The sequence below is a fragment of the Haliotis rufescens genome, unplaced genomic scaffold (genome assembly GCF_023055435.1).
Source record: "Haliotis rufescens isolate VD_foot unplaced genomic scaffold, xgHalRufe1.0.p SCAF_4, whole genome shotgun sequence".
In the NCBI taxonomy this organism is placed as follows: Eukaryota; Metazoa; Mollusca; class Gastropoda; order Lepetellida; family Haliotidae; genus Haliotis; species Haliotis rufescens.
In genome coordinates, this window is record NW_025964112.1 from 11306355 (window position 1) to 11318731 (window position 12377).

General features: G+C 39.5%; 1 protein-coding gene across 3 annotated transcripts in view; it reads left to right on the plus strand.

Annotated features, from left to right (window-relative positions):
* Positions 1-12377, plus strand: part of LOC124112303 (mitogen-activated protein kinase kinase kinase 2-like) — a 105646-nt gene that overhangs the window by 43008 nt on the left and 50261 nt on the right. For all 3 annotated transcript variants that reach the window (XM_046472349.2, XM_046472351.2, XM_046472350.2), the window contains exon 2: positions 2031-2134. In XM_046472349.2, coding sequence (XP_046328305.1) covers positions 2131-2134 — 4 coding nt within the window. In that variant the 5' untranslated portion in view covers positions 2031-2130. The remainder of the gene's footprint in view (positions 1-2030; positions 2135-12377) is intronic.

Below are 12377 nucleotides of genomic sequence, written 5' to 3' on the forward strand. Positions count from 1 at the left end.
GGTTCCCAGCAACTTATGCTTGTCGTCCTAAACGGGGGGTCAGGTTGGGTGACTTGGTTGATGCATATCATGGTATCTCAATTGAATGGATCAATCCTCATCAATCACAGGATTATCTGGTTCAGATTTGATTATTTACAGCCAGCCATCATAAAGCTGGAATATTGTTGCGTGCTGTGTTAAACGACAAACGAACAAAACAATTTGTAAGTATACACATCTGAAATAAGTGAAAAAAAAAAATGGCCCCAGGTGTAAGCGAAGAAATGAAACTAATGATGATTATCCTGTTGAAGATAACCCGCTTGACTGATGAGACTGATGTGATTCTCTGTATCACTTCATGAGCAAATGTTGATAAAGTGATGCTTGCATGTAGTAGATGTGCACAGTGGTTTCGAAGACGTCAGAATTGTTGGTTATCACTGCTTCTGCGATAAAGTGTTGAGTTTGAGACCTACCAGATATCCCGTATCAGCCCGGGTCATGTGGTCCCATACCCAAACACATCATTAACGCAACTTGAGACTGGTGTTACACTACATCTTAACAGACTTGGATAGAGAAATGTTACCACTGATATAAAGATTACAAGAACCACATATTTGAGTCTTATAATGTGCTGTAAACTGTCATTTCTTCGTCCCATATAAATGAGTCGCTATAGTTTGATAAAAAAGGTGTTTGAGTTGACACAGTTTCGCTGTTTTTGATTGATGTTATATGACTAATGACTTGCCAAATGTAGGTCATGATAATGTGTGTATATGACATAAATAACTTGTATGTTAGCCGTAAGAGCACTACACAATTACCCGTTAAACTTTAGCAACAAGGCAAGCAGTTAATAAGACTTAATGCAAACAGTTTTTATTTCTTAAAGCGTTAATGAAAAAGACTGTTACCAAGTAGATCACGAGGTAGAAATAACATTTTGAAGAAGTGCATTCATAATAATAACATGAAAATAATAATACGAAAATAAATAACAGTAAGAAATGTCTCCTACCCTTTAGGCTACCTTCACCTTGAAACATTTCAGTGGGGCTAAGTGTTACTTAGAGTGAAAACAGCTATCTTAACAGAGGAGGTTCATGATATTTTCAAAGAGTTATTAAAATGAACTCACAAATATTTCCTGGTTTTGGAATAACCATTGTGAAGCAGTCATCATGATGATAGGGGGCACGGGTGGCCCAGTCGACTAAGGCGCCGCAATTCGCTGTGCAGAGTTGCGTCCCTTGGGCACGCCAGAAACCTATGACTGTGGGTTCGAATCCCAGTTCACCCTGATTATGTTTCTAGGTTTGTCAGCACCATACCCGTGCTCGTGGGTTTCACCGAAGTGGTAAACATCTGAGACCTGCATCACTTCGGGCTTTCCTCCCACATTAAGCTGACACGCCGCGATATGACTGGAATACTGTTAAAAGCGGCGTTAAACTCAACTCACTCACTCACTCACTCATCATCATGATGATAATAAGGATAATGCTAGTACCATATGAATATAGTGTCCGGAAAACTGTAAAATGAATTTACAAATGTTTACCAATTGACAAAAGCTTGAAATCAATGAGTGTGTGAGTTGGGTTTAACACCGCTTTCTAACAGTATTCCAGTTATATCACGGTGTGTCAGCATAATGTTGGAGCCCAAAGTGATGCAGGTCTCAGACGTTTACCACTTCTGTGAAACCCACGAGCACGGGTATGGTGCTGACAAACCTAGAAACATATTTCTAGGGATTCAAACCCACAATCATAGATTTCTGGCATGCCCAAGGGATGCAACTCTGCACAGCGAATCGTAATGCCTTAGACGATTGGGCCCCCCCGTGCCCCCGATAACAATGATAAATCAGTGTAAAAAGCATTGTTTGTGAATGCAGGTGAGCAACTGAACCTCACAACAGGTTTTTTCAACTTCAGAATGACATCCGAAACCCTGTGGAGATCAGATAGTATTTATACCCTTATTTTTTCATTCCCAATGTGTCGTTCTAACAGTTGTTTTTTTCTTTCTTTCAGATAAAGAAGCTTTGTACTATGTAGGATAATGATAAGCCAGCACCCATGACCCGGCCGACAGGAAGGTTCCGGTTGATTCCCCTCTTGTTAAACAGGTACCATGGGTGAGTACCCCTTGTTATTTAACACTAGTGCTTCAGACCCATCGCCATGGCAACACTGAGCTCAATTTTCAAACATTAACAAGCACTAGATACTGAAGGCCATGGCGGTTCTTGTGACATGTGTTTTGGATGAGATGCTCTCGGCAACAGGCTGATTTCCTCAAAATATAAACAAAACGGACAAAACTTCACTGTGAGGGTGCATGTGTCAGATCAACAGCTTTCTCCTCAGTGTGGTCGTCAGCTTGTTAACTCGTTCAAGGACACTCCTATCTGATAATATTTCCTCTGTGGGATTTTCTTCACATATGAAGTCATCAGTATCCTATTCTTGTTTATGAGAAAAGAGTAATTAGCATGATAAGGAGATAAACATACTGTGTTTTCAATGTAGAGCTAGGTTACCTGTCGATTTAACCACGCTAAATTGAATTTGGAACCGAACGCACAGCGCTCCACACAGCACCTCATTATTATGATGTCGTATCGCTCATTGTGACGCAAAAGTTATGACGTCACAGTCGTTTACAGAAAAGCACCAAATTCCGAGCTCTCTGTTGTCCCCAAAACTTAAAATACATCTTTGTAGATTTTGATCTTGTTTTCTGCACGAAATGTATTGCCACACATCCTTTGAATATTGAAGTAACCGCAACTTTGATTTTGTAACATATGATTGTTGATTAAATTATTTAAATATGCCTACTGACATGACAGAAAAAGTACTATTTCATGAATATTAGCTTCCGCAGTGATGCGGCTGTCAAATAGGCTGTTTCAATCAGAGGGGGTTTATTCTGATTTGACAACCTGTGTTTGACCAATCAGAATCATGTAATTTTCAAATTCATGAATGGGGATTAGTGGTGAAAATAACTGCTGAGTGAGGATTGACTTAGATTGGGGACGATCTTACAGGGATTTACCTTGACCTGTTCATTGGCTGATATTCGGCCCCAAGACAGTAAACATGAGAATTAAAGAATTCCCCAATTCCTCAGAATTTATGAAATCAAGAACATTAATATAATCCTATTTTGAATAATATCACAACAATTTGCCAAGGCCCTTAAGTTTGGAATCTTAGATAAAGCTAACATTGGATGTAATATGTCAGTGTATCCAAAGTGACTATGGTGTTTGGTGCTCGCACCTTCAACCACTGGTTTGTCTACATCTTTCCAGGATCCTGTTCCACTGAGCCTTCGTAGAGCTTACATAAACACACACTGATTACGATTGCCTCCGTGGTCTAGTGGTAGAGCGTCCGCCCGGAGAGCGGAAGGTCGGGGGTTCGATCCCCGACCCCGTCATACCAAAAGACGTTAAAAGATGGTACTTGTTGTTACCCTGTCTGGCACTCTGCATTAAGGGGCTAAAACAAGGACTGGTTGGCTCGGAGTCAGTATACTGTGTCTGAGTGGGGTATTCATGTTAAACTGCGGCATGGTATCTCAGTGAGCTAGCACTATAAATCGGCATCAGTCCGGACACCAGTACAAGCAGCCACACAAACACATACACGTACATGCAGGTCGCTATATAAGTGCAATTATCTTGGACGCGACGTTAAACCCCTTTTCACCTCACCTTACCTCACACACTGATTACAGTCATAAAGATCATGAACTGGGCCTTCATCCTGATTTTCAGGCTGTTTTAATAAAGATTGAATTATGCTTACAATGATATGAAACCCTATTATCTCTTACATTATGTAAACATCTGTTCAAGCCATATAATCCTGAGTGACAGGTTATATTGATGAGCCTTGTATAGTTGTCTCCCAGGAGCTAACGATACAAACCCCCGATAGCCCTAGCTTTGATAGCATAATACACATGCTGACTGGCTTCATCAAAATGGGAGGGCACGGGTGGCCCAGTCGTCTAAGGCGCCGCGTTTCGCTATGCAGCGTTGCGTCCCTTGGGCACGCCAGAAACCTATGATTGTGGGTTCGAATCCCGGTTCGCCCCGATTATGTTTCTAGGTTTGTCAGCACCATACCCGTCTCGTGGGTTACACCAAAGTGGTAAACGTCTGAGACCTGCATCACTTGGGGCTTTCCTCCCACATTATGCTGACACGGTGCGATATAACTGGAGTACTGTTAAAAGCGGCGTTAAACCCAACTCACTCACTCACTCACTCAAATCAATGACACAAGCTCTAAAACAAGATCACTCCTTCCTTCTGTGGGAAGTCACTGTCCTGATGTTAAGTAGCTTGCTGCATTAAATATGGACTGACTTTGTATCGTATTGTAACTATCAGTTCGAGAAATTTTTCACAGCTGAATTTATGGAATTTCTTTCAGCAACGGACAGAGAAATATAATAGATTGCGTTATTTCTTTCTATTATGTGTAAATGGTTCACAATTATTTGAACCGTGATCCCCTTACTTTAACACAGAGTCATTCTATAGTCACACCCTTATCATGGTAAATCCCTTAAACAGCATTGGCAACAATGCAGGGCCTACTATTTTGACCAATGCATTATCCACTAAACTTTTTATCCAAGGACAGTAATGAACCTCCTTCAACATGTTCAAGTTTATGACATCTAGTCACTGGAGATCAGAGGACTTGTGAACTTCACCTGACCAGCACATGACCTGACATGACCTCTAAACTCCCTTAGATATTGACCTCAATGTTCAGTCACTTGACCAGTGCCCCCACATGACCTCTCATCCCCGATTATTGACCGGGATCTTTAGTCTGGCCTGGTTCAATAAATTCTGACCAATATTGACCAGCCTGCTGACCCTTGCTGACCTTCAGACAGTTTTTACCCCATGATGTCAATATTATTACCAAAACTGATATGAAAGTTTTTGAAAAGGCCAGCTGCAACCTGTATTATGTTTTATCTGTTGTGAATATGAAGCCATTTATGGCCTATTTATCGATGCTATCAAATGAGTAGAGGCTTGAAATGATATCAGATTCCATAATGACCTTGAGTGACACCAAGGTCATTAGGTCGCTTGTTGTGTTCCATTGAGATAAACCTCTGTATGTGCTTCCCAGACTTATTTTTTTGGGGGGAAAAAGTGTGAAATGACTCTTTAGAAATGGATTTGACAGTCTTTTATGTTTAAGTTGGCATTCAAACAACTTCCTACAGTTGTGTTTGAATTGTCCCTTTTCAACAAGCCTGCTCAGCTGACATTTTATCTGATATAATGTCTACCTACGATATCTTGTTAAAAACTTGACACCTTTGAAAGACATGAAGCTGGGAAGGTTAGAGGTTGCCATGGATGGAATAATTTGTGGCAAAAATGTGACACATGTCATTTGGAGTGTCATTCGGAGCATGCTCGCACAACTTAATGAGAACTAACGACTGGGCTCTGTCTTTGACTGGGTCTGTCAGGAGTGATCTCTGACCTGCAAACCAGAGACATAAGTAGGCAATAATTGCATCACCTAACAGCATGGAGGAAACTGTTAGTCTAAATTGGAACTTCCGTTATCAACTTTATTTATCTTCTCTTCATAAATTTGGATAATTTTTGGTGGAATTGGATGCAATATTTGATTTCCAAATTTATGAGCATTATTTTCTCAATAATTTGTCTGCCTTTTCAGTTAATGACGAGTATGTGATTTGTGTTATTTTGAATTAATATGGTGCTGCACGTGTTTGTTTTCTTTGTGAAACTTGTAGTGTTTCCCTGGATGGTTGTCTGTAGCATTAGTTTGTTTATGAGAAATATGATTTGTCATCAGATATCAGCTCTAAATTGAAGTCGTGGTTTTGAAGCAAATGATCAGAAAATATTTTTGCTCACACAATCATTGCATGAGCTGAGATATTGTAAACATGATCTATCCTACATAGAGTGATGTGAAAATTTGCTTAGAAAACTGTTCACCATGATTATACGTCTAAGTTTGGCATCACCATACCTGTGCATCTTATCAAGCATTCTGGGTGGTTACAGCGTTAGACTCAAATGAGCGGGAGTTGTTTATCATACAATAAAACACTGCAGGGAGAATAATTGAGGTGCGCAGCCCTGAGTGGTTTAATCTCCCTACAGAGTTTTATTGTTTGATAAACGACCACAAGTCATTTTTATCAACATATCAACATTTTGTACAACCTCTTCAACTTTCAGGATGTTAGTAAAAAGTAAACATTTTATAAACATTTCCCCATATTTAAATAATGATGACTCCCTGAATAGAATCCGACCATGGCAATGTTGCATATTCTCACAATTTTCACAATTGTCAAATCTCTTCCACTTTTGGAAGCAAATGTCGGCCGTTGCTTTTATCTACGTGGCCCAGCTACATCTATGGGGAACAATTCACTAGACACTTCCTGTAAAAATTAATGTTCCCATTTTACGACGTCATCAAGTTGGGAGCGCATGTTCAAATCTCCAGAAATGACGTCATGATAGAACATTGTTTCATCATGAAATCAACCGCGCTTTGTTCTTCATTGTTCTTTGTGATTTATTGTGTAGATATCATATTTGCTGTTTGAATGGAGGCATCTCTTATACATGAACTCTTTATAGTATGATTAGAAGTCTTATAGGATTAGATGTAAGGTCAGAAAACTGGATGTTTTTAAAAGATAGGGGCCTTCAGTTGGTTTTGAAGGGAATTTTGCACACATTTTAGCAATGATGAAGAGATTGTATATTGTTGAACAAATCCAGGTGATTCTAGATATCCATTGGTGGTAGACACCTCATGTGTGGGTAATGTTCAAGACCTTTGATACCCTTCTAGCAGGCTTTGTTGGGGGAAATTGAGAAGACGACTTGCTTATAAAGGCTGTTATTGGACTCTGAAGGGTTGACATGACCCCTTTTGGGTGTCATTGTTTGGAAAATCCTGAAGGTGAACTGGTTCATACAGCAGGTTGTGTGAGAGATGGGAGGCATGCCTGTCACACAGTTCTGTATATTTACCATCTTTATATCTCAGGGTACTTTTTCATGTTTCCTTTTAAGATGATGTTAGGTTTTTTGTTTTTGTTTTTTATGTTCAAAAATATTTGAAAGGTGCCATTAAGTCACTTAATGTCTAATGGATGTATATTATCAAATGTTTTTTTAATAAAATATTCAATAGCCTTTTGTATTCCAAATAAATTTTCACAGAGAACGTTAAAATCTTCCTATTTTAAGAAAATGCATATGTAAAATGTTCGTAAAAATTATTTTTAATATTTACAAAAGAAGATTTATTTGGGACTTTTTTTAGTCTATTTGTGGTATGATTAGTGGTGTAGTCATACCCAAAAAGCAGTTAAAAGGTTAATTTTGACAAAAAAAATTTTTGTGTCTATTTTTGGTTTTGATTAATGGTGTAGTCATACCCTGAAAGCAGTTAAAAGGTTAATTTTGACAAAAAACATTTTTTCGGCTATTTTTGGTATGATTAATGGTGTAGTCATACCCTGAAAGCAGTTAAAAGGTTAATTTTGACAAAAAACATTTTTTCGGCTATTTTAGGTATGATTAATGGTGTAGTCATACCATGAAAGCAGTTAAAAGGTTAATTTTGACAAAAAAAACATTTTTTCGGCTATTTTTGGTATGATTAATGGTGTAGTCATACCATGGAAGCAGTTGAAAGGTTAAGAGGATAGAAAAAACAAGGTGGTCATTACCGGCAATGGTGGCAATAGTGTCATACGGCCCGGCTTGACAGAGTACATCCGTCTTAAGAACCTGACATTTTACTGGAACTAAGTAGAGGCAAGAAAGACCAAGAGTCATTGTACACTGTAGTTAACGTACTTTTACAATTACTCGTGTATGTTTTGAGTCCTATTTCCTATACAACATATTGTCATGTCAGCAAGTCCTTGAGATGACTTGGTTACTGGTTCCGATTATTTGTATTTAGTTGCTGTGTTGTTGTGTTTTGGTCAACAATTATCTGAGTGAAGAAAGTTACTGTTTCAGAAAATATATGTTGGGGACGAGTCACTTTGTTGGGTTTTATGTCAAGAACATATTTTGATGACTTGGCGAGGGCTCTGATTATTTGTATCGAGGGTGAGTTTCTCTGTTGTATTTATGTCAACAACTACTTGAGTGGAGAAAGTTACAGTTTCAGAACATTTATTGTGGATGAGTTGTTTTGTTGGTTTTCATGTCAACATCCTTTTGAGAACAGAAACACTGTCTCTGACTTTATTGAAGATGATTCACTTGTTACAGAAGGCCCTGCTTTGACTGCTTCCTCAGTTCATCCAGTGTACATAGGTTATTGGATATTGTGTTTTGTGTCAGGCTGTGGTGTCAAGAAGAAAGCCGCTGATCGGCACAAGAGGGTTTTGTTAGTGCTTGCTTACCAGAAAGCTTAGCTTCCTTGAACCCGGCAAGTTTGACTGAAAGGAATCCTGACCTCAAGCCTTAACTGGAATCTTATGGAAACAGCCTTGTTGCTAGGAAAATATTGAAAGTGCCACATTTAGAGTGAAATGGCTTTAGCTGTGTTATATTTAAGTTGAAATTAAAAAGGTATTTGAAGGTCAGGGTAGCCTGTATTGTATTATTGTATTATGATGTTGAGCTTGTGGATGGTATTGCTAGTCAGAAGGTTTTATTTTCAAACCATTTGATTGATTCTCATGAATGATCAATCATTAATCATGCCAACTGATCCCTGATTGCTTTCTCTAGTTAGATCAGTCTTGTAATACACCCGGTTCCCAGCACGACATACTGTAGATACCATGCAGGTTTATTTTATTGTTTGATTCAAGAGGCAGTCAATCCATTCTACAAACCACTAGTGATCAAAGATCCAAGAAAAGCGTTTTCACATCTGATTCAACTGGCGATGTCATTTGAGCTATTTAAAGAATAAAAACTTCAAATTTTATTACCTCAATACAAGTCCGCCTTTGAAGCAGAACTTTGTTTGAAAAAAATAGCCATTTTGGTTGCTGATAAAAACGCTTGAAGAACTCAAGTGGCCACACTGTTATGTCTTGTTAGAAAATTTCGCTGTTAAAGACATCTGGGTTTGTTGAAAGTTTGAAACTGAGAAGGTATAAAAACACCACTGAAATAGGACCAGCTCTGATTTCAGTATAAATAGAACATTCTGGTAGCTCGGGATTTAACATAGGACTGGTCTTATAGAAAAGGGACACCCAGGCCTGCTATTTTTAATCTTGGCTGAACTTCAAAAATATTTTTGTAAATATGGGATGATTGTGAAAATGGATTCACTGTTGGTGTCACAATACAGCTTGATCCCAAACATGAGTGGTACCAGTCTTCCAAGAGAGCTTGAAGTTCAAGCCATTGGAACAATAATTTTGTTCTGGCATTTGGGTGTTTGTGGTGCTCTTCTGGAGTCCAATCAAGGCCTGTTTATTGACTGGAGTCAGTTGTGCTGATCAGTATCTGTGGTTTGGTTAGATCAGTCAAGAGCTTCCTGAGTGGAGAAAGATATCTTTTATTGCCTCTGTGCTATGCAGAGCTAACAAAGTATCTGACTGCTTACCTCATTAAGACGAAGTATTCTCAAAACCATAAAGCTCAGACACATTCATGTACTCGGCCTGGGTATACATGTATGTAAATATATCTGATGCTGTGGTGAGTGGTGAGTAGGGTTGGTTTTGAAGTATTTCAAAGTGGATAAATCTAGACGATCGGTAATCTCGGTTATCTACTTTTGATAGTCTGTGCGTTTTAGAAACTGTTTTACCAGCAAGACTCAAGACGACCCTTAGTATACCAGGGCAGAACAGTTCCCAGAACTATAGTTTTTGGTAAGAGCTGAAATGTGGATTGGGTGGTGATGGGTGACTGGCTGATAGGGTGATAGCTTTTGCTATCAATCACTGTTTATTCCGGTCTCTATGTGTAATGATGTAGTGGATAGTACTGGAAAGTGAGAAAGAATGGTGGTTCGATCCTCTGTCCGCGACACATCATAAGACATCATACTTGTTACCCCCCTGGCGCTAGGCATTAAGGGGCTAAAACAAGGACTGGTCGGCTCGGAGTCAGCATACTGTGACTGAGTTGGGTATCCATGTAAAACTGTGGCATGGTATCTCAGTGGGCCACACACGTGTGCATTCACGCTGCTATATAAGTACATTAATCTTAACATGACGTTCACTTCACCTCACCTCACCTTGCAGGTGACACGAAAATATGGCATGAAATACAACTCAGCCACTATATCCCAATATCAAATAAATGACATTCCTAACAACTGCTAACAGTAATATTAGAACCACGGACGCTCATTAGCGGGATCTCATGACAGTGGAGTGGCCATTTCTATTTCTCGCATGTGTGTTTTCACACAATAAGGGAATATCATTGTTTGAATATAAGGCTAGCTGTCTCTTTACCGCTTACAGAGAAGGGAAGTATCTTCAATGGGCCATGGTACATTAGCCTTGGGATTCCTTCTTTCTGACTGCTTTCCTGACAGGGACCTGAGAGGGCCTGTCCTCCAGGTGACAATGTACAGCCATGCTGTTGTATGACATGGTTAGAAAAGAAACTTGAAAATAACAGTCCAATTACCCAAGCAATTATAAATTGTGTTGTCAAGCTGTTAAAGAACAGCTTAATTTGATAGGATGTTTAAAAAAGAGTTGACCCTACAGAGAGTTCTCTCTGTAAGATTATAGTAATATTCTATTTGTTTCTGATCATTGTGATGGTTATTATAATGACATTATATTTATTTTGCGGTAGATTCTTTTCTATCAGTAGGGAAACCCCCAATCTCTCTTCCAGAGCCTAGAGAATATAAAATGAATCCAACTCAAGTCTAGAATGATTTGGCAAGTCTAGATTCACTCAGCTCTAGATCTGGAATTAAGCATTGTTCTGGGCTCCATTTGGATTTTATTTTTTATTTTCTAGATATGATTTTTTAAATAAGACAACTTTGTTTCTTGGATGAAATGTTAGTCTAGCAGACCCTGTCTGAGTTGCTGCAATTTGCTGTGCAGAGTTGTGTCCCTTAGCAATGACATTAACCTACCTCACTCACTCACTCACTCACTCACTCACTCACTCACTCACTCACTCACTCACTCACTCACTCACTCACTCACTCACTCACTCACTCACTCACTCAACTATGGATATTTCCTCGGTTGTCCAGCCCTCACTGTTATGCTATAGCCTTAAATGAAGCAAGGCTAGATTTCCCACAGGTTCTCCTTTTCCATTTACATGGAGTTGCTAAATGTTTCTATCAACTTTATATGTTTCTGCGGCTAAGTGTTAGTCTTTGAGACAGTGATGCAGGTCAACTGTACTGGTGTCACATTTCATGAATGAATCATAATCTTTTGTTGAGAGTGTTAGTCATTCAGAGAGTTTCCTTACGTTATTCACTGGACAGAACACAGATGAAGTACATCCTTGTTGCGAGACTTGTGAAGGTTTTGTTGTGAGTTATCAGATGGCATTCAGCTGCGGGGTGGATATGTGTGAAATGTAGTGTAAAGTTTTGAAGTAAGAAATGTAGATGTATACTTCAATATCTGAGATATACCAGTGCATGCATTATCATTTGCTCTGTTTTTTTGTGGTAGGTGATGAAAAGGAGTATTGACAGGTGACTTGTTTGTCTGCCTCCGACATTATATTTCTGCAATTGCACCTTCCAACAGCATGACTGGATGGCTGACTACTGACTTATTAGGCATCCATGACTTTCAAATGGGGAAACAGCTTGTTGAGTGGCCTGAGGTCCTAGATGGTTTAAGGTCCCTGTGTGGTCTGGGGTCCTGAGTGGTCTAGTAGGTCACTGAGTGGTTTATTAGATTGCTGAATGGTCTATTAGGCCCTTGAGTGGTCCAATCGGTCCTTGAGTGGTCTATGAGATCCCTGAGTGATCTTTAAGGTCCCTCAAAAGGTCCATTAGGTCCCTGAGTGGTCTATTAGGTCCCTGAGTGGTCCATTAGGTCCTTGACTGGTCTGTAAGATCCCTGAATGATCTATTAAGTCTCCTTTAAGGTCCATTAGGTCCCTGAGTGGTCGATTAGGTCCCTGAGTGGTCCATTAGGTCCTTGACTGGTCTGTAAGATCCCTGAGTGATCTATTAAGTCTCCTTAAAGGTCCATTAGGTCCCTGAGTGGTTGATTAGGTCCCAGAGTGGTCTGTGAGGTCCCTAAAAGGTCTGTTTGGTCCCTGAGTGGTCTATCACAGTATCAGGTCCCAGAGTGGTCTAAAGAGCCCCAGGTCCTTGAGGTCTATAAAGTCCCAG